Raw genomic sequence first — 27,387 nt, forward strand, 5'->3', positions numbered from 1 at the left:
AAGCAAGACCCACATACTGTATGGTCTGTTTGCCTCCACCAATGCTGTTAGTAAGCTGCTAGTAATGCTGTTATACTGCTGTATGGCAAAAAAGAAGAATAATGACTATTCAACACTTTATCAACATTGTTTATTAAGAGTGTTCACTAAAACATTCTCATTGAGTGGCTTATTTCCATTTGGTTGGTATGCTATTCCTTTGTATAACTTGTATAACCTTTGTATAATCCTGGTGAGAGGCCATTACAATTATTATTGTAAAAAAAGAAGAAAATAAAAAAGAAAGAAAGAAATTAACAGGTTAAATTTGCATGTTCAGTGGGTCTGGCTTCTTTTTTCTTTTTTTCTTTTAAGTGTGTCATAGGGGTAGGCAGGTTTGCCTTTCTCATACACACAACCACACACATACACACACAGGTTGGTCATTCAGTGGGGTGCTGCCTGTCGCCCACAACTCTACATTGCTAAAATCTAAGGTAGGACAAAACCATATGCTAATGTAATGGAATTTCTATCTATTAGACCTAAAAATGCTTAAAGATAAAACTATATATGTATACATGTTTAGCATCTCTTCATATTGGAATAAATTAATGCTTATTTAATTATGCTTTAGGCATATATTTAGAATATATTTTGTTGCCTAAGTGTAAGTGCAATCTAAAATCAAAACCATATAAACCTATAATTGTACATTCCAGTACATCAATTGGCTATCAGGGAGGATTTACATAGCTGCATCGCGCTTACCCCCTTTGATCTCTATCCCCAGCTGTTATGCACACCACTGTGCTGCTGGTGTTGTGGGTACTGGGAACATCACTGGTGTTGCCAGACCCTGACACGGGGGAAGAGAAGCCCACTGAGGAGCCCATTCCGTGTTCCAAGAGCTGCACCTGCCTGCATGATGACTACAGTTTAGAGCTCAATGTGTACTGTAGTGCACGCAACTTCACCCAGGCTCCCTCTGACGTGCCTGTCTCCACTCGCTCCCTCTGGCTGGATGGGAACTTGTTCACCTCTCTCCCTGCAGTCTCTTTCAAAGACCTCAGCAACTTGGATTTTCTGAATCTACAGAGTGGCCAGCTGGTGACACTTGACCCCCAGGTTTTCAAAGGTCTTAATTCGCTAGCTCACATCCACCTTGAGCGCAACCGCCTCCGTTCGTTACCTGGCACAATCTTTCAGAACACACCCAACCTTGCCTCACTTAGTCTCCATAACAACCAGCTCTCACGGATTGAGGAAAAGCTATTTTCTGGCCTCTCAAATATGTGGCTTCTCAACCTGGGGTGGAACTCATTAGCGGTATTGCCTGAGACTGGTTTCCATGACCTGCATGGCCTAAGGGAGCTGGTGGTGGCAGGGAATAGACTGGCTTACTTACAGCCACTGCTCTTTCAAGGTCTAACTGAGCTGAAGGAGTTGGACCTTACTGGAAATTACCTGAAGGTCATTAAAGCTAATGTGTTCTTGAAGCTTCCAAAACTGCAAAAACTATACCTGGCCCAGAATCAGATTGTCACAGTGGTACCCAGAGCCTTTATGGGTATGAAGTCCCTCAGATGGTTGGATCTCACAAACAATAGACTAACAGGGCTCCATGATGAGACTTTCCTGGGTCTACATAGTCTCCATGTGCTGCGGCTTTCAAACAACTCCATCAATGGACTTAGGCCCAGGACCTTTCGCGATTTGCTGTACCTTGAGGAGCTGCGTCTGAGCCACAACCGGATCCGTTCCTTAGGGGAGAGGATCTTTGAGGGGCTAGGTCATTTGGAGGTTCTAGAGCTAGAGCATAACCAGGTGCAGGAGGCACGGATAGGTACCTTTATGGGCCTCTCTCACGTGGCTGTGATTAACCTGTCTGGCAGCTGTTTCTGCAGTCTTCCAGACCAAGTGTTCAAGGGCCTGTCAAAGCTCCATAGTCTCCACTTGGATAGAGGCTGTTTAACACGGGTCACAACCCAGGCTTTGATTGGACTCTCAGGTCTGCGACGGCTTTTCCTCCAACACAACAACATCTCTGTGGTGGAGCGCCAAAGCTTTGTGGACCTCTTAGGACTTCAGCAGCTTGACCTGAGGTTCAACAAGCTTGAAGCCCTCACTTCCCATACCTTCTATGGCCTCAAGAACCTGGACTATTTGCTGCTATCGAACAACCTGTTCCATCAGCTCCCCTCAGAGGCCCTCCTACCCTTGCAGCATCTCTCATGGCTGGACCTTTCAGCCAACAAACTGGAGTTTCTGCAGAACGGTACCATGCAGCTTCTGCCCAGGCTACGCTACCTTAACCTGAAAGATAATGCTCTTAGTGACATTCCACCAGATATTCCTGATAGCCTGGATCAACTCTGGTTGTCAGGTAACCAATGGAAATGTGACTGCAGCGCCCTTCCCCTCAGAGACTACAGCTTGAGGAAGCCGCAGGTGGTGCCTCGGCAAGTGGAGACCCTGGCGGAAGGAGAGGAGCCCCACACTGTTGTCACCATCTATAACAACATAACATGCAGCAGCCCTCCAGATCTTGTTGGCCATGACCTGCGGGATATCAGCAATGAACACTTCCTCAACTGCTGAGTGAAGGATGGCCTCTTTGTCTTTCAAGACAAACATTACATGTGTTTAATAATTGTCTCTGGTATTTTCCCTTTAATTAGATTTTTCATTGTTTGTTTTAATTTGTTTATTTTAATTAAATTTATGGCAAGTAATTTCAAGAATAACTTGATGTATAGTATCTTAACACAACACATCATTAAATGCTTTTCAGAAATGTGTAAAGCAGTCTATTTTCTGAATGAGAGTCTGTTAAATGCATCCACTGAATAAACAAAAGGCATGTTTGTTTTTGTCCTCTAAACAAATATCAAGGAGATGCAAAGGACAATGATCTCTTGAGGAACTTGGACACAACCAAATGGTAAACAATATCAGCCTTCACAAATTAAAGGAGCAGCTTCTCATGAAATGTGGATGAAACTCAAATTTCTAAAACACTTAATATGTCCGTCTTCATCAGCCCCTTAGAATAGATTTAACTGATTTCTTCATAATATTTACACATTTCATCCCAGGTAAAGAATAACAAATATTACATTCTAATGTAATAGCGCTGTGCCATTATGCAGATTCAGGCAATTTGTGCAGGTTGGCAAAGTGCAATGACAGTGTTAAGCAATTCAAAAAAGTTTCCAACTTCCATATGAGAGCAAAAGCTATTCCTAGGCCTTATAGGGAATCAAATGTATCATTTACCACAAATTCATCAAATGTAGCGTGGCACCCACTTACCACGAGGACAGTTTCACCAAAGGTTTCACCTTTCAACAAACACAACACGGGACACGTGCTCACACTGTAGTGTTCAGTTGTTATGGTAACGCGAGTTCGCTTGCTAGTCGGTTTTTTTCTTCAGGCTAACTATCACTGATATTCTCTTTGGGTCTACGGTTTATAGTGTCATTTGTGTCTAATTGGAAATGAATCCTTCGTCGCATTGGTCAAGTGTCGTATTGCATATCCCGTCAATCGATTCGGACTCCTCATCAGTAAGTAGAAGAAGTTTGATGTTCTTTCTTCTTAGCTGCCAACTATTCTGACTAGCTATCTATGGCAGAGAGACTTTTTCTATAAGGAATAGAACACTCTGACTATAGCTAGCTAAGGAAGTTCAATCAGGTTTAGTGTGTAGAGCTAGTATTATTGTTCTCGATTTGCTAGCCTTGTTGAGTGTTTTGTTGACTGCAGTCAAATAATTTATTATACCCTCCAGTCTGAGAATGAAGAGGACATAGCAATTTTTCGCCGACCAATAGCCCTTCTCCCTGAAGACACAGGGAGCCTGGAGTGTCTGTCATTGGAGGACACAGAAATTGAGGTGAGCTAAGTTAGCTGATTCCTCAATTAGTGAATGATACATAGACAAGCTACTAATTGTGTGTGTGTGTGTGTGTGTGTGTGTGTGTGTGTGTGTGTGTGTGTGTGTGTGTGTGTGTGTGTGTGTGTGTGTGTGTGTGTGTGTGCACGCGTACCCAATCAGGAGCTGCTGACATCTGTAGCACACCCAGAAATGTGTTGGACAGAGGAGACCTTTTGCAACAAAGGGAAACTTTCAATTGAACCCCTGGGAGCTCATGAAGCTACTGATTTATCACAGCAGGCCACACAACGAGACTCAAGCCCCATAGGTATTGAGGCAAATGAGTTACGCATCCATGGCTCTATTAGAAATTCCACTCAGGCAGGAAGCCACTCATTCAGTAGTGTTCCTGGGGAGAGGAAAGGGAACACCACAGAGCACCAAAGCAATGGCACATCAAACAGGCAGAGTACAACTGACTCCACATCCCTTCACCCTTCACGGAATGCTGCTTTTGAAGACAACACATTGGAGCCAGTTAAGATGCAGAGATCAAATCCAAACACCTCTACAGAACAGCTTCAACAGAATGGTCACACTGATGAGGGATCTCCTGTTCTGTCTTTTACAGTAAGTTTTAGTTGCACACACACACACTTGCACAGTTAGTACCTTAAATGAAAATGTTAATCAGATCTCTTACCGAGTACTGAGTAGGTGCATACATATTATGAAGATGCATCTTATGAAGATGTGTCCTGAAACATAATCAATGCCTCACTGCGTTTTTCACAGCCAATGGAGCACTGGGATCTGGACCACGTCCTCCAGACTCTAAAGAAAAATGGACACCAATTACGAGGCAATGTGTCGAACGATCCTGTAAAACTACAACAAGGTAGAGAGAAATATCAAGTGTAATTCACTGTTATACCTACAATGCTACAACTACATAGTACCTTCATTTTTTAGACAAGATGAACACTCGAAGGTCAACACCAGTTAGATTTTTCTGAAAGTTATTCTACTGCCTGTCATTCACAGTCAAGGCTATTGTCGTAAGCAAAGAGGATAGTATAATCAATTCCCATGCGATTCTCAATTAAATCACAGATGGTAACAATGAAAGGTCACAGGGGAATATAATGGAGCGCCTGACTTCTTTCTGCAAGAAACAGTCCTGTGGAGATATTAAAGAGAAGGGAAGAACAGGATCAGTAAAAACAGATGCTGTTCCTCAGAAAGCACCTGGACAGTATCCCACCGAGTGCAGGTAAAATACCATACCAAGTTACGTGAGTAACAGAAATATGTTTAATGCCATGAATTAATATATGTTTTTCTACCATGTAGAAACAATTGTGAATGGAGAAACTCATTCAAAAGGATGGCAGCAGGGTTACAGCTGAGTGGTCAGGAATCTCCCACTGTATATATCGATTTGCGAAACCATGAACCTCCTGCAAAAACAACAAGATCATGCAATGGCATTTCATCAATATCCAGGACACTGAACAAGCCCAACCCAGAAGAGGACAACCCATCCACATTGAAAACCAACTGTGGTATGCAGACAGGATCAACACATGGGAGAGGGTAAATATTTCCTCTTATTACAACAGTCACAAGCACAATACTCACTGTAACTCTTTCCCAACACAATGTCTTTGTTTCTCTTCTCCCAGGGAAATGACTGGGAAAAGTATGTTGCTCAGAAAATTACGAGTGGTGAACAGAAACGGAATTGATCCAGACAGGAAACATCCAGATCCACTAGATTATATGTGTGGAACCCTTAAAAAAGAGGGTATGAGGCAGAAGCCGCACCAACACAGAGTTCCTGAGGGAGACAGTGGGAAGAGGTCTCTACCTCCAAAGGTGGATAACCAAACCACAGCTTCCTCAGTGCAATGTGATCAGAACAGGCCACAAATCAAGAGAATACTTACTATCCAGCAGAGTGCTACAACTGGACTGCCTAAACATCATAGGTAGATGGGCTATATTTTACTCAAGGGACTTGTTTCATATTGAACTGAATATTATGCATCACATTGCCTGATTACCTGTTTTTGTCAGTGACCAAGAACAGAGAGAAAAACAGAAGCAACAGCACAAACAGCGCCAGCAGCTCCAGGAGCAACTAGAAAGCCTTCGACCAACAAGATCTGTCAGGGACAAGGAGCCTGCCGCTGAGAAGACTGATGTTCTCTATGACACGGTAAGTTCAACTTCAACCGAAAACACTCCCTAGCTTATTTATCATTCTCTCATAGTATATTTAGATAAATTGTACAGTACCCCTTCATATTCCATTTAATTTCATTCAGGAGGCCACTTACCTACAGTCAATCAACACTCTGCCAGCACATATTGAGGATAAGGAGTGCTTGCTGCTCACTGTATGCCTCTCCAGCCCAGGACTGGTGGCCAGCAACAGTCCTGGGAAAGCACAAACAGTCGAGTCAGCCACAACCAAATCCCATGTATACAACTCCCTGGTCGCTTGGTTTCTGTCTCTGGTGAATATTTGATTTACTTTTTCATGACAAGTATCAAATCAGATGATTTGATCACTCTTTTTGTGGCATGGAGTTCCCATCTTACTGAGGCCACTGAACTGTGTGTGTTAGGTTAGTCCTGGCCCTCATCGTGAAGACAAGGCTCACATAGATGTCCCCTTCTGGGTGGCCGGCCTGCAGCAACTATGGAGAGAGGATGGACTGGCTCTACATGTCTTGGCTGTGTCCCATGAGGAGAGCCAACAACAGTGCCCAAAACCCAGGGTGAGCTAAGAGCAATCAGACACAGTCCGTCCACTGTCTTAATCTGCAGTTATGATTTCAGCACTGATCTTTATGATCCGTTTTGTTTTCATAGAAAAAGGGTATGCATAAGGGCCGTAGTTTGTTCCACCATCGAGTCTGCAGGTTCCTCTCCCAGACCTCCCTCAGTGCCGCTACCCATTGGCTGCCACAGCTCAGAACCCTATTGGACCAACAGGCCTATCCACCAACCATCTATGTTCCTTCCTCCTGCCTTGACTGCTTCGTCTCTGTCAACTCAGACAAAACAGTAGGTGTGCTTAGAGTCTGAGATTGACTCTGTGATGATGTAGTTCTGAACATGCCTGTGAATGTGAGTGTGCCATGTCTTTTTCTGTGTCATAGGCTGTGGAGAGGGCCTTCGATTTGAGTCCAGGCTTCTACTGGCAGACTTTGGAGACCCCCGAACCACGTTGTCAGAGGGCAGAGACCATGTGTGCACAGCAATTATACACAGAGGTGAAACATCTGTCTTCAGCAGTGGCATGTCTGAGCTGGTCAAAATATATGATTGATTTTATATCAAATCATGGTGTCATTATGATCATGGCCACAGGTATGGATTGAGGTGATTGATGTTGTGTTAGCATATTTGTTTTACTTCTCTTCCTAGGTAACTATTGCCCTGGGAAACAAAGCTCTGTTCCTGCAACCCCTAGTGACTCATCACACCCTCCAGCTTATCCACAACTCAGGGCTGGATGTATGTGGACTCCGCCTCCTCTACCCCCCGAATGGACTTCTGACCAATAGCGCTGGTAAGACTCATACTGTATCTAGAGAATGCAAAGTCTCAGTGGACTGATAGTAGAGTAACACAGGTTCCTCTCTCTCTGTTAGGGAATGTACTCTATGGACAGCGATGTGATGGAGCCATTCAACCCATCCTTGCACTGGCTATCCGGGGTCCTCATGCCCGCAAAGTATGGCAGGATGTATCAGGCCCCTCAGACCCACTGCTGGCAAGGAAGACAGACCCAGCATCTATTAACGCCCTGCATTGCAGCAGCAAAGACCAGCCCCTCCTCTACTCTCCTCGCCTGGCCAGTCGAGTGCACAGGGAACTGTGTATTTCGTTTGCAGGAAGAGCTCCCGGGGATAACTCACACGACCCTAACCAGGCTCTAAATGACAGGTGTGCAGTCATAAGTCTCACATCATCATGCTTGTGACACTGAAACGTTGTTATTGTTTTCTGTATTATTCAGATAGTCAAGTCCACCCACAGTAAAGCAATACAAGTAGAGAATGAACATTCTGTGACAATGGAAATAAACCTAGACTCGCTTCCTTCAAAATTTATTAATGTGAAATGTAAACTATCGTTCATCTGTTCAACTATACTCACTATAATCCTATGTATGTGACATACTGTATTGTGGCAGTGGGTGAAGTAAGACACATCAGCTTTCACAATCTCTTTATTGCCTAGCCAACTGAGAGACAAAGACTTACTCAGCATGAAACACTGGGGTCATCAAACCAAACAGCATTGTCACCCATGGTTTCAGTACTTAACAACATAAGTCTGAACACAATGCATGCTGGGAAAACAGGAAGGCACAATGCTAACTGTGTAGCCCCGTCGCTACAGTATGTATAATCAAGGTAACAATGCAATATGCTCAACAAAGTAGTCAATACACGACGCATAAACATCCCTCTCTTCCAAACCTCAGAGCTGCTCGTGATGATGGAGAAGGAAACACCCCATGGTATCTAACCAGGCCTGCCACCCTGTGTGCTGCTGTCAAAGGTAACTCAAAAGCAAGCAAACAAGGTCACATGTCAGTGTTCTGGCCTAACGTTCTCATCTGGATTCCAAGAAGTTAGCAATGTGCAAAGTGACGCACTCCCTCCCTCCCTCTCCCCCACACAGCGGACGTGTTCGTAGTGGTGTCCCCCGCGGTGGCTCCGTGCTGCTACAGCCAGGTGCTGTCTGTGTGTGAGCGCAGAGGCTTCAGTCTGAAGGGGCTCCAGAGGCTGCAGCTCCGCAACAAACGGGCCCAGAGCCTAGGGCTCACCAGCCAGCAGGTAGGATAGCATGTTGTCAGCAAATCAAACACACCATGTCAAACTGACATAGAATTACCCTGAGAGGGTTTTAAAAGATCAATGTTCTCTACATGCCCTTGTCTTGAAGCTTTTCTGTCTGTCTGCCTGCTTCCCCAGGTGTCCGTGTTCTGCAGTTCACCCACTGTGAAACTGGGTGAGGAGCAGGTGGAGTTGTCCTCTTACTGCCTGGTGCTGCTGCTGAGGAGAGAGAGTGCTCTGCGCCACTCTGCCAGCCTGCCTACAGGTACAGCACCGACCCTCCTCCTGGAGGCCACCATCATTCCTGTTAGGATCAAACTCATTGCTATTGAATAGACTGGACATTTATGCTACTGGCTTAAAAGTTACATTTACTTTTCTTTTCTTTAGTTCCGAATGTGTACTTTGCAGCTGTAAGAGTGTCTGCATTGAAGTACATACTTCTAATTTGAAGAAGACATGATCAAAGGCTTTTGAGCCTGAAACATCAGTGCACTATTGACACTGTTGATGATGTTATTGTGCCAGCCTTGATGAAGGAGTTGGAGGAACAGAAGTTGATAGGATGCATCAGCTCCAGACTGTCTAATGAGGGAAAGGTGGACCCAAGCTGCTGCTTTCACATTTTGCCCTACAATGAAAGCCTGTTCCATAGCTTTGGTAAGTGAAGAGTTCCCACTCCCCATAGTCTATCTACAGTATGAAGACCCCTGTGCCCCTGTGTGAGTTTCTCTTCATGCTTGCTTCTCAGGTAGGCATATGTGGGCAGTGCCAGACCCCTGCGGTGTGGTCCTGTCCAATCGTAGGTGTCCATCCAACCCTGAGATGGAGCAGGTGGTGGTTCTCACCCTTTCTGACAGGAACATGGGCCAGGGACTGAGCCTCCTACACAGGCTGCTGAGAGGTTACCCAGCAGGTACAGGTGCATACTTAATAACCATTCTCACCACACAGCCTGACACCGAATTAACATGCCCTCAGATGTTAAAAAAACATCCTTATTCATCACATTAATTCTGCACTTGCAATTCTGCTATAGCCTGGAACTCATCATTTAAATCTTGCCCTGAGTATTCTACCCTGTTTCTCCAGATGATGTAGAAGAGGATGGATTCGAGCTGCTCGCCCTCAAGTGGTTGCCTACGTTGTCATGGCAGCATGCACGGGAGGTGAGCCCTTTCGAGGTGGGCGACCGGCAGTGGCAGAGCAGCCTGGTGGGCCTGACATCATCTGCTGCCCTAGTGTGTGTACTCAGGAGGATGGACGCTTTCGCCACACTAAGGAGGCTCCTGCCATGCGATTACCCTGGTGACCTGAGTGTGTTGATGTCCCCTTCTCCTGAGCTAGCCTTTAGGCAGGCTTCTCTCTTCTTTTCAGAGGGAGAGATGATCCCAGGTAAAGCCTGAGGCAGTGGGAGCTGCGTACTACGTATTTCACCACCCTTTCTCTGGGATGATGATGTCCATAAAAGCTAAAACTATATGCATTTTGTCATCTTCAGATCACAGTGTGCGCCCATTACTGAAATTCCTGCCCCCAACTTGTATCAACATTCCTGGTATGTCGGCCTATAACATCCATCACAAACTACAGTATCTGTCCCTCAACTCCCTTATGATTGTTTTTTGTCCTTACAGGTTCCCAGAGTGAGTCCCTATTCAATTGCATGGTGCAAGGTGAGTTTTCACATTACTGTATTCATATAATTTAAAATAATGTACATGATGTTGGAGAATCTTTTTAAGACAAATACATCTTTTGATTTATTCATATTTATATTGCATTGGTTACATACAATGTGGTGGCAAAATCAATGGTCAAAAAGTTCAAGTCCTTGTAATGGTTTTCATTAGGCCCTCAGCTACTGGTCACGCTGTGCCTGTTCAAACCTGGAGTCTGGAGCCATACTCTGGGCACAATTCTCAGCAAAGTCCAGCAGAATGGCTTCACTCTGGTGGGCCTGCGTGTGGTGGTGCTGGACACAAACGCAGCCATGTCACTGGTGTCCACTGGTGAGCATCAGGTAACCCTCCTACTTACACCAGACCCGTGGACACATCTGTGGGAAACTAACAACATTAAATTAGGCCTAAACATGTTTTATTGTATTTCATTGTAAAGGAGTATCACAAAAAAAATGCTGAATTTAACTGCTCAACTTATGTAGAGTATTTTATTGCAATGACTCAATGCAGTTCTACTCTGTGTGTTCTTCTGTGTAGGAGCCCTCTGATGTAGAAGCTCAGGTGCAGTACCTGTGCTCTGGCCCCTCGCTGGCTCTCTGCCTCCAGAGAGAGAATGCTGTGAGGAGGTTGTTGGACCTGCTGGGGCCTGAGGAACAGGAACAGGTCCAGGCCCAGGCCCGCGCTCAGGACCAGTTCCTGTGGAGGGCTTGTTATGGTGCCGACTGTCTGCACAGTGGAATCTATGGTCAGACTCAGTGCCCTCGCCTCCATGCTGGGACACTTTCCAGGCCCTGCCAGTCAACATAGATCAATCAATAACAGTGGAACAGACTGCTGGCTTGGAGTGGCTCTAAACGTTCTAAAGTAAAACATGTCAGTAACCAATAATACAATACTGTCTTTTAGGATCAGGATCATATCAGAGAGCTGTTGAAGATGTGAAGAGGGTGTTCGCAGAGGGCCTGTGCTGCACAGAGACTGATATCATGAGACAGGAGCAGGTATCATACAGTGCTAGACTTTCCACAGGATTTACTAACCCCATCTCTCCAACCTTTTTATATGTGCCATATGTTTGTGTTGCTCTTTGGTATTCCAGATAGCTTGTGTAAGCTCAGACCCGTTGGCCTGTCTGACTCGAGAACAAAGTCACATTATTGCCACTATAAGCAAGGACAAGCCATCTATATCACTCTTCATGGCATTGGGACTGAATGGAGGTATTCTATACACACTTATACACACAAAATGAAACAGTGTGACGTATTGTGAAATTACAATCATTAACAACAGCTTTGCTTTGAGTCTGGGATATCTTTGCTTACATTTCATTTTTGTATTTATTATGTTTTGCTAGGGTGCAAAGCAAAAGCTAGATGATAATTATTCAGGGGAATATAGCCATCGAATAGCTACCTTGTAGTAAACAGGGTAGCAAAAAGGGTCCCTTCCTTAAATCATTTACTTTTTATGGGACATCAACTATGATTGTTCTGGAGCTGCTAGTGTTGTGATTTGTTGAAGAGGTATCAGCTGCTGTTGAACTTTGTAAACTGGGATGCAAACTGTCCTGTTGTTTGTTTGTTTGTGGGTGGCAGGGCCCTTGGTACGCAGTGCTCTCTGCCAGACAACCTGCCTACTGATGCCCTCCAATGTGCTGCGGCTCAGCCAAACGTCCCTCCACCAGGACCTGCTGGAGCGGCTGCTGAGGACAGGCTGCCACCTGGTGGCGGGAAGGATGAGTGTGCTGAATGAGGCCCAGAGTCGACACATCACTGAGACACTGGCACAACCCTCTAAGAAGGATAGGATGGTGAGGAATGGGGTTCTGCTATTTAGAGGGTTTAATTATTACTCAGTAGCACAATGCAATGGTCACTAACGGCCAACACCTGTCTTTTGCCTTTTGTGTCCCTTCTAGATTCCTCATCTACCGGAGGGTCCCTGTCTCATCCTTGCTCTTCAGAGAGATAATGTTGTGACCTGTTTTGACTTCATGCTTGAAAGGTAAGGAAACAGGCTGCTTAAAACCATATGTACGTATATATGCATGTTAATTAATAATTATCTGTACAATGCATAATTGCTTATGATGTGCTTTGTCTCGTTTTGCACATAAGCATTTACAGAGAGAGGTCAGACTTAGAAAAAGTGGGTAAAATGATTGTTTACCCAAGGACTGAAAAAGAGGTAAGACTCCGATGAATTAGCACATTGTTTGTTTGTGTGTTGCAGAGCAAAATAATGGCTAAATGATCCCTAAAATGTGATGCTTGAGTAAATCAAGCACATCTGAGAATGTTTTTTTTTCTTTTTTGGCTATAGGCAGTGCATCTGCTGTGCTACCTATTTGATGTCCTGTCTCCTGACAGTCATCACGCTATTGTACCACAGTAATCAGAGCCTTCCATGTGCTGTATTCTGAAAACATCATCAACAAGCCCAGCATATTTCAGAAATTGTGGATTTGTACCAGTTTTTATCCAGTCCAATATTGTATAAGGGAAAAAGAAAATCAATACTTTTCTCTTCAAATCACAATAGTAAGGTGCTTTCACGTGTAGTAAACAAACTGTAATAAACTGTTTACATGTAAATAAAATAATTTATTGATAATGTCCTGGTGTTTCTCAGCTTTTTGAAGTGATTTAAAACTGTCCCTTTTAAACAAATATTTTAAAATGACATTTTAAGTCTTTTGTAAATGTGCACTACATGCTAACTACCTTTGACTGTTTTATATGAATGAAACAAATATTCCACACGTTTCAGATCAAAAATTATTTTAATTTCCAAGATGGTAAAAATCATTCTGTGAATTCTGTAAACCATTGCATAACTGTAGTGTAAAAATGTTTAACAAGTGTTAACAATATTAATTATACACTACAGGTAAAAGATTATGCATTATAAATAATACCTTAGTCTGAGAGAATAAGCCATTCAGGGCCATCTCTGATGCAGACAATCTACATTTCAATGAGGAGGCTTATAACTTTAACAAAGGGGGAATCATTAGATATAGATAAGGTATTGTGTTGACACACACACACACACAAATCAATATACAGATAGAATAATTTCTCGGAGTATTTGAATACTAATTTGATATAGGGTGTCCTACATATCCATACATATTGTAACAAAATAAGGGACATGTTTCTTGTTCATGATACAAATGTCTATTCCCATTAGTGTCAATCTATGTAAATAAATCTAGGAACTGTAGTTTACTCAGAATTAACACCTTTCTTTCTTCAATAGTCATCACTGTAAAACCCTGAGAAAATACATTTCTTTCCCCCTTAATCATTACACTTATAAATACAGAAACTTGAAAACTGCATTTGAGTTTAAGTCTTATAAATTTATTTCATTGTATAGCAATTCACAAAACTAGATGCTACATCAGAATGGATTAACTGCTCTCCATGTTATTCCAGTGACCTACTGAATATCTAATTTAGAACGGTACATTCAATCTTTCAGGGTGTCCATGTTAAATTAACATCTCCATTGAAATTATCTATAGGAACAAGTGGTTCCACCAATTCAGATCATTATTTATTTATTTTACAAAAGCTTTATGCTGTATTAGGCATTTTTCCTTTACTAAATTTGAACAGTGTCATACATCATATTTGTGTACTGTATGTACAAGATTGCATAAAATCCTCAGGTTCCATAATCACAAAACAAAAACACTTCACAAAAATGCAAAATAGATTAGGCTATTCCACTGCAGAGCATTACAGTATGATACATCTCCATTACAGTTAATTTACACAACAATGAGTCTTCCTACTTGGTGCTTTTCTTTAACAGTAATTGCCTGGGTTTTCTTGAGCCAATGAACAATGCATTGAGTACATAAGGAATATATCAGTGGTAGGTAGGTACTAGGTATGCTATGGCAACTGAAATGGCAAATACAGACAAAGATGAGGAATCTTTATGTATCATTCAGATGTTACCTATACCTCTCTCAGGAAATATGGCCTGACTTCAGTGACAACTTGACATGAGGATAATTTCAAATAATATCATACCAAACAATCAAATCATCTACATAGTTTCTGACAGTGTGTGCAACACATATTTTGATTGGGGAGCCAACTTATATGGTCCATGTAATATCTAAAGGCACTGGAATTATGATTATATGTCTGCATTCATGTAATGCAACAATTTATGCTCTATACATGAAGTTACACCTCATACTGTTAGAGCAATAGTCTTCAAATTATAAATATGACATTTTATCATAAAGGCACAGATAAATTCAAAAGCTAAATTGGTCCATAATAAAAGGACAACTGTCCATGACAAGGATTTATTTTTTTGCCATAATACTGGGCTACTTTTTCCTATTCAGACATAAAAGTGAGATTTCGTATTAAAGAAAACCACATAAAAAGAGGGTTTGTGGACCAATAACAAATTAGTGATAATCATAAATAAGAGTTACACCTTTAACCTGCTCATGTCTGTATCTGCCACAGATACTGGTTATAATAACTTGTTCCCTGTTATTTCACCTGTAAATAATGACCCACTCAAATATGTAACAAAAAACAAAACACCAGACAAATTAAAACTAAAGAAAGCACCTTACAGTCAAATTGTACTCTTGACAGCATACAAAATGCACAACCATCAATATTCAGAACTGAAACTGATTTAGAGATTATCTGAAAGTGAAATTGACATACAAAAGAAAATTATACTTAAACTGTACTTATCTATATGGCCACTTAAGAATGTTAACACAAATTTCATTCACTTATGACATTCCTTCACTGACAACTGACAATTAAAATATACACGTTTCAAAGAATTCTGTGTGTACCCCACCCACTAACCACAATCATTTGTAAAACAAAAAGAGAGACTGGGATGTTATTCCTGTAAATGCATATTAATCTACATAAGGTCCTACGTTTGGTTTTTGTCAAATTAGGTTTCTAACCATTACTTAGAATGCTCAAATGAAAATACAGTACAAAAATAAAAAATAAAACAAAACATCAATAATAGTAAAGGTCTTTGGTAAAACTACAAAATGGGCTTTAAGTCCATTAATATTGTCAGCAAATCAGTTGGCATAGTTTTCTCTTTCTGTCATTTACACATGAAGAGAATGTCATACTAATTGTGAATTTCAATACACACCTCGAAAGTCACTACAAGAAGAAACTACAACACCACTTTGGTTCATTTGAGAGAAATCCATATTAGCCAATATAACTTACTATAACCACATTCCAAATTGGGGTAATAGTAGAATGGACAATATACTGCAGTCCAGTAACATTAGCAAGATTCTCCATCAACCAATTAAAGAACTAAGACATTCTCCTGCAGTACACTGGCCTCAAACGTCATTCTAAGATTTACAAAAGTACCAAAACGTCTGACTAATACACACATTTACAATGAAATAACTTCATCAAATATCAATTTTAATCCAATGAGTATTCATGTTTGTTGAAGATTGATGATTTCATATTATCTGAATCTGAACTGTGTATGCACAATAACATTCAAGCATCTAAATGAAGCCAATAACACTAAACTACATGAATACCTTTTTACCAGCAGCAGCAGTAAAGCTTGCAGAAGTGAAGTGATCAACCATTCAGTATGCGAGAATGAGTCTCTACAAATATATCTGGCAGTGTGATCTAGGTTTGTAGCTGGTTAACGTGGCGCATATTGTAAGACATGCAATACAATAGCTTAGCCTGCTGTTTTTAACTTGTCCAACATCATAAATACAAGGGAACATAATACCTTTCCTCTTTTTGGATTTTAGTTTGAGTTACTTAATTACCATACATGTGAATGTAAACAGTTTCATTTGCAAAATGTGTACCTGTAAATATATACTGATTTCTTTCTACTGAACTTACAAATTGCTGTAAATATTAAAGGACCAAGACAAAGAGCAGGGAAGAACACATACATAGTTTTTTGAACACAGTAGATGGTCATTTCAATTAGATTACCCCTAAGCACATTGTCGTATTTGAAAATACAACTTACAGGTTCAACACCACTAATTTCTTCTGTAAACAGTACAGAATGGTGCATTTCATTGAACAAGCTTAACAAGCACTCAATTGTACAGTGGAGCCTATTTTTGTCTTATCATTCAATTTGTGGATTTGTTTCCTTATTTGCATACTCCCAAACATAAAACCAAAGCTGGTCACTTTAAATGAGACTGAAGCTGCACCAAAAAAAAGCACCATTGCCTGTTAAGACAAGGAATGGGGAGAGTTTTCAGCTTTGTTTTTAAGCTTAAAGTCAGGACACAGGCACTGACAACGGGTCAACTTCTAACTTCTACAAATAATTGGGCTGATACACACACTATGGCAGATACATATAGAGGCAAATGCAAAGTAAAAAATAAAATAGAAATAGTTTGCAGAAATTTGTGCAGAAGCTTTTACTACCTGTGTCTGCTTTTACAACAATCCTAAACACTATGCTCAAGGTTAAGGCAAGGCACTTGAGAGTGAGAGGCCAAGTATCAGATATGTTCTACACATGTTTGAGAGTCTAGGTGTCCTATAAAATTCACCATGTCAGACTTCAGCACATACAATACGTGCTCCTCTAACAACTACATAATGAACAGTTCAGAAATCACTACAAGACAGACTAATTGATATCCTAACTGATTTAGCATACATGTGCCTTACTGATATTACAGCTGCTGGTTATGCCTAAAATGCATTCAAAGTTTGCACTTATTTGATTGAAAAATTGAAATCTAACAATGAAAGTAGAAACTATTATTATGTACTTTTCTATGAAATCTAACAAGATATATAGAACTATACCATGATTTAACAATAGGAAACATGAAATATTCTATTATGTTTCACAGTACACACAAAAGCTTCATACATTAGCATATTTAGAAAAAAATATAAATCTAAGAAACAAAAACCTACAAAGCAGCTTAAAGCTAATTTCTAAAATACCCTTTAACAAATTCCCAGGTCAACAAAGTGCTTCAACAAGAAATACATTTTCTTCACAAAGATGGTTGCAATAATGATGTTTGACTGATGTGTTTAGAGATGAACAGTCAAATCAGGGCAACTTAAACTATGGACATCAAAACAGATATAAGGGCAAAATGTATTTTGAAACTGTGGCGATGATCCATTACAATACAAAATAACATATGACATTTAAGTACTTAATTTATCAGTCAAACACCATTTATTAAGCTCTAATAAAACTATCAATTCCATCACTATATGAAATACTGAAACACAAAATGCTATTTAGAAAATGTAAGCATAATATTTGTATTAGTAGTTCTTCAAAAGGCTAATTCCTTAAATAGTACCTTGAATAATTGTACATCACCACTTCAATATTTTTGTCTTACAGTAAGGACATTCTGTTTTACTAGGTGCACAGTTCTCACAAAGTACATAATGTTGGCAAGGCTGCAGGACTATGCAACGATCATGCTTTTGGCAAACTATACATTTCTTTGACTGAAGCTGATATATTACCTGTGTTGGGAAAAGAAGAGTGAGTGTCAGTTGCAAATCATAAAAAAAAAAAAATCAGTACATTGATTTCATGCCAGATCAATAGAAGATGCATGCTCAACTACATAATCTTGTGTAAATGAGAGACACATTATCTGGTTTAGTGATACTACAAATGAGAATTTGTATGGGATCTGGCTCTTCTTACCCCATCTATAAGGTCTAGGTCAGTGCGCAGCTGGCTTTGGATGGAGTGAAGCTTTGGCAGAGGGAGCTGGTCCAGCTCTCCATAGCTGCGCAGCAGGGGTGTTCCTGGGGAGCGACACAGCACGTCAAAGTCCCCCTGGAGCTCCTTCAGCTTGCGCTCTGTGTCCTCTCGCTTCTGCTCCGCCAGCTGCCGCTCCGCCTCGGCAGACTTTGCTTGTTCCTTTGCATCGTGAGCGTCTTTCTGCCAGGCCTCACATGCCTACAACAAGGAGACACATCGTTATACCATTAGTTTAACATCAGATCTGTTACATTACTTGTATAGTTCCTGTATGGCAGTGGGCTGACCTGTTTGACCTGGTGCCAGGCATCCTCCCATTGCTTGATCTTCCTCTTGGCCTCATCCAGCTCCCTGAAGAGGCGGGCTAGGTCAGCATTGCTGGAGCTCACAGTGGTGGAGGTGAGGCTGCTGAACACTGGGGATGGGCTGGGGGAAAAGTTGCCACTCACAAAGTCCCATATGCTGCTAGCTCCCCCATTCAAACCTATGGGGGGGGGGGTAAAGAAATTGCATTCATGTTGTAGTACAAAGGAGGGTGAAAGCCTATTTCAACATATTTTGTTGTGAAATCTGAGCAACTGCCTTAGTCTATCACTGCTAAGTGCAAACTCACCCAGAGAATTCTGGGAGGAGGAGGAAGTTGTTTGAAGCAGGGCCTGAGGCTGACTCTGCTGGGGTGCCATCCCTGACAGCAGGGACTGGGACAGGGACTGGGAGAGGGAGCTCAGGGGGGAGGCTGAGAGTGACGAAGAGGAATTAAGTGATGAGGACCGTGCAAGTGAGCCAGGAATGTTGACCGGGGCAGACCCTCCAAACAACCTTTGACCTAGAGGGGCACAAGAATACGTTTCTTCCAGAGCATTCACTGCAATATCAATTGGTAAGTGAAACACCAACATTTCTAAAAAACTTACTTGTTAAACCAAGACTGTTGTGTTCTTGTTCCTCAAACTCTTTATCAAGAGAGGCAACATTGATGTCACAAAAATTCAGGTCAAGAGCAGACCCTGAAAGAGAAGACGTGTTACAATACAGGAAACATGTTATTTATTTCCCCTCATTTATACTCAGTTGGTCATAACAAGAGAAAACTCACCTATAACTGACTCCACTGTATTACTCCCAGGATAGAAAGGGGTGGCTTTTGCATTCATTGTTGATAAGGTGGTGGGTGAGGAACTATCCGAGCCAATACTTGAGGCCAGGCTAGATGTTATACTGGAGGTTATGCTGGATGCCAAAGGGTTCACCACAGAGAATACAGTATTGTGTGCCTAAAAAAAAGATATAGTAGGGCAGTTTTTTAAATACTAGTGTGAATGCAAGCAAGCCTCTGATACCTTTCCTAGTCAGAGGTTGAGTCATATGCTTCAGACAAAGACTCATGAATGAGCCTCTTTCAATCATCAAATCAGCCCAAATTACTCATATATAGCAGAAAATCTTAGCACAACTACCTTAAAATAACAAATGATCTGTAGGGTGCAGTGTAAATGCTTTACTTATTCACCTGTTTGTCTTGGTCCATCAACTTTTGATCGCTTTGTCCCTTATGGTTCTTTGTCTGAAAAAATACAGCACATTAAAGATAAACATGTTGGACCAGCAATCCAATGGTGATGAGAGCCTTTCTTAAAAGAGAAAAAAGTTCAGTTAATCAGTGAAACATCTGCAGTCATATCAAAGAGAGACAGGTTCTACAGTTAGAACTAAGACAGACATTCTAAAACTCACCAAATTAGCAGGCACTTGTTTTTAAATAATATGAAACAAAGTGTCAGATCTATGCAAACATGGTAATCAGAATGAAGAAAAATGTTGAACAAACAATCTCAACACTGAATCTGACTAGAAATCAGTTCTAGAATGGGTAAAACTACTCTTTAATTTGCCTATGTTAATTTCTGCATTCACAATGAAAACATACAAGGTATCACAAATTATAAAATGACATATAACGTTAAACAAGTAAATTACACAAATATACAAACAAATCAAAACTATGACTCAAATGAATGAAAACTATGACCAAAGTGTGTGCAGCAGTGTCAGGACCTACACTAATCTACAGGGTTTTCCCTGTATGGCGGGGGAAAGAGAGAGAGAGCAGTCTTATTGTACCTGATCCTCACGTTCAAAGCCCGGAGCTTTGGGATAGTTAGACGTCAAAGATGAAACACTGGACGTGGTGGACTCTGAACATAAGCTACCATTAGTTAAGGATTTGGGCCTGCCGATGGGTCCAATTGGGGACAATGAACTGTTGCTTCCTGAGCTTGGCGTTACAGTTGGACTATTAGAACATGAAACCTGGGGGAGAGAAGCACACAGGGTCTTAACACCATGGATGTTGAGCCAGCTACACAAGCCCATCTTCCTTCATGTGGCCAGAGAGCAGACGATTGCTAAAGATACTGAGATAAAATATTCATTTCAAGGAGTTGACCCCGTTAAATTGGCCAAATATAATTTGAGTGGAAATAACACTAAATGATTGCTTCCTTTTCAGTTAGTTGTTTCATTTTAAACTCGAGATGAATTAGAATTATGTCTTTGTGAGACTGCACTTGTGTTGCCAGAGACTAAATGATGAGAGCAGTGAAATGCAAAGCAAGCAAATTAAAAGAGCAAAACAGAATATTGCATGCAAAACAAAACTGATGCGGCAGATAAAAGCTCATATCTATTCTAGGTCTGTATCATACCAAATGGAATCTATTTTTAAAAGACAGGGGAGACAGAGAAAGTAGTAATTGGGACACATACTTTCCCCACTTGGCAGTTGTTGCTGTTAATGGAGTTGGCACTGCTGGCCCACTCGCTGACTGGACACTCTGAATACTGCTGAGAGCCCAGCTTGGACTGGGAGCCTGACTGCATTGCTGTTAGCAATGAGTTCATGGTCTCTTCTGTGGAGGGAATTCCTGGAGGAACACAATCACAAACATGTGAGCATACTATTGTTATGACCATTTCTGCACGCAGCAGGATTGGTTGGACTTTTAGATGACACGGGCTAATCGTTTACAGAGGTAGGCTATTTGCAGCCTCCATTGACGACAACGATAATACTTCCTAAACTGATTCATCACTTACTTTCTACATGTGCAAATGCACAGAACGGTCCCCGAGGACAGTAACCAGTTTGCCTCATGTCATTGCATTTAGTGGATTTGTAGATCTGGAAAGAGAAAAAGATCTTACATAAAAGCAAATGACAGGTTTTTTCGGCACAACACAGTGAGATATTAATATGAGAATTGAATATTGCCACTACAAAATAATAGGCCTACAAACCACATTTTCCACTGTGTTATACAACACACAACAACATTACAAACATGAAGGCCACAGTGTCAGTTTGCTATACGAGTGTAAGGTCCACTCACCTCTGGGTGGAACTGCTGTTCAGTGCGTGAGTGACAGTATTGGCAGCTGTCTCCACTGTCACACTTCGATGGCTCTCCCCACTCGTCCCCATGCTTCACGTTAGGGCACGGAGTTGACCTACCACATCATTCAAAGGGTATTAGCTACGTGAAGTCATACAAATGCTATGACCACATATTACATTTGACAAAAGGATTATTTCTTTACCGTTTAGTGCCACCTCCTACCTGTATTTGAACTTGCGTGGATTTCTTCTTCTGTCTCTACTGTTGTGGTAGTGGGGGCAGGCATAGCCTTGTCTGCATAGTCTTGGAGGCTTGGTACACTGCTCTGTTTTATAGTTTGCCAAAACAAAATTGGTGTCTGCAAGAAAGACACAACTTAAGTATTTCATTCTTCACTTCACAAAACTATTCGAGAAAATCTAATGAAATCAAATGGAAAGTTGTCAGGCACTACTAAGTGAGGTCATCTGGAACATTGTGCCGGTCACTCACCCTGCCACCGGGGGTCCTCAGTAAGAGTCTTCTCGATCATGGCTTGGCTGGCCAGTACACCAGGCTGCAGGTCAGGGATGCCCTCTCCGGATCCCAACTGTCCATTCTGTAGGGCCTCTTGTGCCTGAATCTCTCTGTGCACATTAATAAGAGAATTACTTCAGACTGAAAAAAACTTGAAAGGCAGATGTAATATCCATGCCATGTCTAACAATGCTCTTTCGCTCAACCAGTTGCTAGGCAACTATTGAGTGAGCCTCTTTTACCATTGCATTTTACATTTCAAGCTCCTATTATGATTATGAAAGATTGGTATTCTTGTGATTGACATTGACTATTGCACCAATCATGCTTCATAGTGAAGGAGGGCCTTCCAATAACTGTTACAAATTATTTTCCTAAGCAAGTAGATTCAACAACATTCACACACCAGTTTGCTGAAGGTAAGATGACCTGAGAGAGTGGGTACTGAAAGCATGGTAGATCACCTGATATCATAGACAGGGGGTCGGAGATCATGTGGCCCATGAGCAAAGGCACAGTGCAGGCCATTTTTTACGCAGTGCCCTCGAGCATCTGTTTCATGGATACAGGTGCCAGTCTTGTAGTAGCGAAGATGGTACTTGCGCTCTGTGTCACCAGTTGTCCGGTGTAAATAAGGACAGCTAGACAGATACAGACACAAGAGAAAATGTTTAATTAGCCGTTTACTTTCTAATTCAAATGATCAAACACAATCTACATAGACGCTATTCCACGGTATGGTACATTTTTTAATCCACAGATGTATCTAAGGAAATGTAGAAGTTATAGAAAAGAGTTTGGGCTATAGTACATAATGTGAGAGTTGTCATCCTGTACTAGTGACAAATGTTCTGGTGCTTAATATGCAAGTCAGACAATAGAAAACAACAAAAATGCAACCAATGCCCACTGTGGGAGTGAGAGGAATGCAACCAATTGTCTTTTATGGAGAGAGAATTCTGACAGGCTTTGATGTATGGCAGGGAATTTAACAGAAATAATACCAATGCTTCTGTTAATGTGCTGAACTTCACATTGAAAACACTAGATAACCAATAATCTTCTCAAATATAGCGAAAGCTCCTTACTTGGATAGCAACAGTAACTATGGCAACTGACAGAATCAGCCACTGGTAGAACGAGAGGAGCGCAAGAGCTTAGGGAGGAGTGAAGAGCAGAATGTATAGGCTACTGACAACTGATTCCAAATACGCTAATATAGGGAACTGAAACTATATTGCTAACTAGTCTCTACTTGTGGACATGTGTACTTGTGCCTCACTAAAATGTCTACTAAAAGCACTTTAACCAGACCTGTTGCCTTGGTCCTTCAGTGTCTGTGAGACATGTCAATCACTCAGATTCATTAATGGTACCCTGACATTCACAGAAGAACTAAATGTTGAGAGGGGTAGTAAATGTTTTTCTCATGTTACATTTGACATTAAGAGTGGCTTCAATATCATGTTTCAGTTGTTCTCATTCTTGGCCCTATTCCTCAACATAAGATGCTATAAGTCAAGTCTAATGCTTTTTACATTGCCTGCTTAGTTTGAATAACAAACACTGCATTCTGCTTAATTTGTAGGTGATGATTAAAGACATTCTTAAAGTCAACAACTTACTGAATAGTTAAGGGAAATTAAAACAATTATACACACTTAGATTTTCATTCATGGGTATTCCACAATTTCACTCATATAAACTGCCTGTTTTTGTACACCATATCAGTATCACAGTGACCTTAATACACTAAGAAACGGAATAGTAGATTTTATTTCACGTAGATGCAGATGCACTGCTAATATATGCATATTCATCCTTTGATGTCTACTCACTATCCCAAAAGCCATTGCATAGGCCCATCTAAACCCTGTGAGGAAATATGCACAGCTTTAAAGTTGGCTAGCTATAGCTTGTAGGCCTATGTACAAATGAATCTCTCTTGACCATTTGTGCAATGTTTGACTCTTAAAAGTCAAACATTACCTAAGAGTCAAAGGCCAATTCACAATTCTTTCATTCCCAAGGGAGTGGTAATAAAAGAATGTGTGTGATGGAAATACTGAGGTGCTGAAGGGACATAAATCCCCAGGGATTTGATATATATAAAACAATAGATAGGACAAACATGGAGACAATATCAGGATTTGCTCGAATAAGCTATATACTGTACTTGCATTGAAGCACGCAGAAAAACGTAAGGCCTGCTTTACTTTGTGTATAGTTCTAAACAATAGTGAGAAAGGACACATACTAAGCTGGAACTCATTCAGTGAGTTCTTATTTCAACCGACGTATCTGTAGGTGCACACGATGAGAAACGTTGCTTCCTTGACCAATGAGAGAAGGCTACGTACAAAGGCGGGTCAATCACGAGCAAGAAACCAGGGGGTGTGTGCCCCGTTTACTGCAGGCCCGCGCAACTAACTGAGCCAACTCGATTGTCCAAAACAAGAGCGACACTTATAAAAAAAAAGTTATACGTTTTCATATAAGAGTCTGAAGATATTAACGTAAAGCATATATGCCCAATTGTAACAACCTAGTTTGCAACTATGAAGGAGAATAGTTAGCGAACGACTTGGAGGGAAATGCTAGTTCAGGACCCCTTGGTATTTTGGAAGCATTCTACTTTGATAGTGAATAAAACATATTTACAATGTAAGGAGCTATAACACGAAGTGCAGACATTGAGTTGGCTTATCGAGTACAATGTGGGGTTGAGCTACAGAATCATTTAACACAGTGAAACCAGACTAATATTCACCGTGGAAGTTTCACACTTACTCATCTCCGTCAGGGCAAATTCCCGTAGTCTCGTCATACTTTGTGCAATAAACATCAGGGCTGTAGTTAAAAGTCCCATCTCTTCTTCTTATCGGTCGTCTTCGCCGCTGATTGAGGAAATGCCAATGAAAACATGTAAAGGGTCTATGCTGTGTGCACTTGTGCTGCAAGAATAGCGGGCACTGTTCGGTCCTGAACTCCTTTAAATAGCTGCAAAGTGGAGAAAAGGGTGTCGTATTAGTCACCAAATCACGTTATCTACGCAAAACAAATACACATTTTATAATGACAGGCGTCTACCATAACTGACTGTGAAAATAATACGTTACTTCATTTTAAATGGTAGGAACAACATAGCATAGTATCTTGCTTTCTAGGCCTACACACATACAGTAACTGCACGCATTGAAGACATCTTGGCAATTATTACCAAATTATTGAAATTGATTGACTTGCAACGTTTATATTTGACAAGCAGCCCAAGGCTGTCTAACTCCTAACAAACAAAAACTTGTACTGGTTGCGATAGTTTGGATGTTTACATAAAGAGTACGCATGATTTCTGACGTTAGGCTACTCTCATTCAAACAACGACAAAGCGTACGTCCAAAGACTTGCGTAGAGACAGGCCGAGGACGGTGGAAGAAGGAAAGCAAAGCTATGTGTATGTTTACTTGCTGGATTGGCATTAATCGACCATTATCCCTTGAATGTTGTTAAACAAGTGCTAAGGAAGTGTTTGGCGTTTGCAATCTCGTGGTTTGCCTAGTGAGTCTTTTGATAATTCGGGCATATGAAATATCCATTAACACACTTTATTCTACATTATATTTCCATCATGAAGCATTCCATTGAAGGTTTTCGTTGCAGAGATTAGTCAGGCCCCCCCCCCATCATAGCGCACCAATCCTGGTTAGTAGTAGCTGTTTACTTGCAGGCGGACTATTTCCACGACTCCTTATTGGGCTCGAGAACAACTCTACAATTGTATATGATCATACATCCATTGCTATGTCTTAATTATTTCTGGGGAATAGTAGCTCATATAGCTAGCTGTCAATTTAGCGAACTTCCTCGATAAAGCTGTCTTGAAAAGTAGCTAGTGTAGCTAGCTCAACAGCTAGCCAGCTACGTGCATTCGGAAGAATTTACAAAAGGAAAAGCACCATGTTTTAACGCACAACGGGTGATGAAAACCAAGTGCTCCAGTTGTAAAACAATAACTGAGACATATTATCTTGTCCAAGACGTGATTTCTTCCATTTCACGTTTGCATTACTTACGTATAGTGGGTTGGTTTCTCGGTTTGAGGAGAAGCGTTCGCCGCCGTTTTCGAAACCGACGGCATTTTCAGTCAAAACAATGAAACGCGCATGCGCGACTGTCTGTTTCAGTCCCCGTACCCTCTCACGCCACTGTTAGGGCAATCAGAGTAGCTGCACAGGCGGGTGAAATAGAACACTAACATTCATCTTGAATTTATTTGAGTAAATCGGCACATAAACTAAATATGGATCCGATCGAAAAGTCTGGCCAAATGTCAGCCTATCGACAATTGTCTTGTTGTTTGCTATACCACAGTCAGAGTCATATGCTATGCTATACTATCAACAGATTAGTGTTAGCCAGCTCCTGACCTGTCGCTGTCTTTTGGCTAGTGGTGCTGAAGTCTGGGCTAGCCAGACCACATGCTGCATAAGATAACATTATGGTTTTACCATACTTTGCGTTTAGTCTAATGCTAATGGCCACATTTATACTTTTAAATGGTAGGCCTAATATATTTTGACGGGACAGTATTGTAGGCTAAAGAATATAGCCTACCTTTGTCGTTAACTTTTAACTGGGAAAACAGGTGCAAACGTTATGCCAGTGTGCAACGCCTAATTAGGCTATGGGTCTATACAGTAACAGGTGCAAAATCTGCATTATACATTTCACAGCCGGATTGGCAGTGCCATGATTATCCTGCAAATAGCTGAAGCCTGCAAATAGCTGATGAAATCACATAGACTGAAACGTTATCTTTTTAAAAGTTGATGTTGTCACACATGATGCTTAACTGTCATATGTTGCAGAGTCACAGTTGATGAAAATCAACATTCCTGTCAATAATTTACTCTAGGAACAGTCAGGCAGGCCTATCAGTTATTTACACCATGACACAATTTACAATACTCATCACTTGACAATATTGAGCAGTGCTACAAGTAAAATGACAATAGTCTAAGTTAATGATCAAGGATGAGTCTCTCATGGTCACAGGCGGCAGGTCGACACTTGATATATCATAACGTTCAGTCGGATTTCAAGTGAATGGTATGCCCCTGACGTTTTTTTAGGAAACTTTCTCGACTAATTTAGGTCATGTAAACTTTTTTTTTTTTCAGCTGAGCATCCTACTTGTCAGGAAACATACACCACATTAGTAAGCAACCTTTTGCTAATAGGAAGGACTTTCCACCATGGTCGCTGGTAACTGCTTCCAAACG

The 27,387-nt window shown here is 41.2% G+C and overlaps 3 protein-coding genes across 4 annotated transcripts; 2 read left to right on the forward strand and 1 right to left on the reverse strand.

The window, feature by feature from the left end:
* Nucleotides 1-777: 777 nt before the first annotated feature.
* igfals (insulin-like growth factor binding protein, acid labile subunit) lies at nucleotides 778-2,580 on the forward strand (the record flags this gene model as incomplete). Its single annotated transcript, XM_083676382.1, has 1 exon — nucleotides 778-2,580. One exon carries the CDS (start codon nucleotides 778-780, stop codon nucleotides 2,578-2,580), a length of 1,803 nt encoding a protein of 600 aa, XP_083532508.1.
* Nucleotides 2,581-5,007: 2,427 nt separating this feature from the next.
* On the forward strand, nucleotides 5,008-12,845 carry LOC310809277 (dynein axonemal assembly factor 8; the record flags this gene model as incomplete). The annotated part of the gene is made up of 23 exons (XM_083676472.1): nucleotides 5,008-5,135; nucleotides 5,548-5,853; nucleotides 5,942-6,083; nucleotides 6,193-6,384; nucleotides 6,496-6,648; nucleotides 6,743-6,937; nucleotides 7,033-7,146; nucleotides 7,301-7,445; nucleotides 7,528-7,755; nucleotides 8,567-8,721; nucleotides 8,860-8,986; nucleotides 9,250-9,381; nucleotides 9,473-9,637; nucleotides 9,814-10,116; nucleotides 10,359-10,397; nucleotides 10,575-10,744; nucleotides 10,944-11,151; nucleotides 11,313-11,407; nucleotides 11,506-11,626; nucleotides 12,005-12,219; nucleotides 12,328-12,413; nucleotides 12,527-12,596; nucleotides 12,732-12,845. 23 exons carry the CDS (start codon nucleotides 5,008-5,010, stop codon nucleotides 12,801-12,803), a joined length of 3,561 nt encoding a protein of 1,186 aa, XP_083532598.1. The 3' UTR covers nucleotides 12,804-12,845.
* Nucleotides 12,846-16,249: 3,404 nt separating this feature from the next.
* On the reverse strand, nucleotides 16,250-26,243 carry unkl (unk like zinc finger; the record flags this gene model as incomplete). Of its 2 annotated transcripts, XM_083677219.1 has the most annotated exons (16): nucleotides 16,250-17,947; nucleotides 18,135-18,392; nucleotides 18,482-18,678; nucleotides 18,808-19,020; nucleotides 19,109-19,201; nucleotides 19,291-19,468; nucleotides 19,705-19,758; nucleotides 20,316-20,504; nucleotides 20,961-21,118; nucleotides 21,291-21,375; nucleotides 21,584-21,701; nucleotides 21,812-21,947; nucleotides 22,082-22,215; nucleotides 22,570-22,746; nucleotides 24,896-25,105; nucleotides 26,179-26,243. In XM_083677219.1, 16 exons carry the CDS (start codon nucleotides 26,241-26,243, stop codon nucleotides 17,792-17,794), a joined length of 2,421 nt encoding a protein of 806 aa, XP_083533345.1. In that variant the 3' UTR covers nucleotides 16,250-17,791. The 2 variants fall into 2 exon arrangements, with proteins under 2 accessions (XP_083533345.1, XP_083533346.1); XM_083677220.1 differs by lacking the exon at nucleotides 20,316-20,504.
* Between the last annotated feature and the right edge of the window lie 1,144 nt (nucleotides 26,244-27,387).

The sequence above is a fragment of the Argentina silus genome (assembly GCF_951799395.1).
Source record: "Argentina silus genome assembly, chromosome: 9".
Classification (NCBI taxonomy): domain Eukaryota; kingdom Metazoa; phylum Chordata; class Actinopteri; order Argentiniformes; family Argentinidae; genus Argentina; species Argentina silus.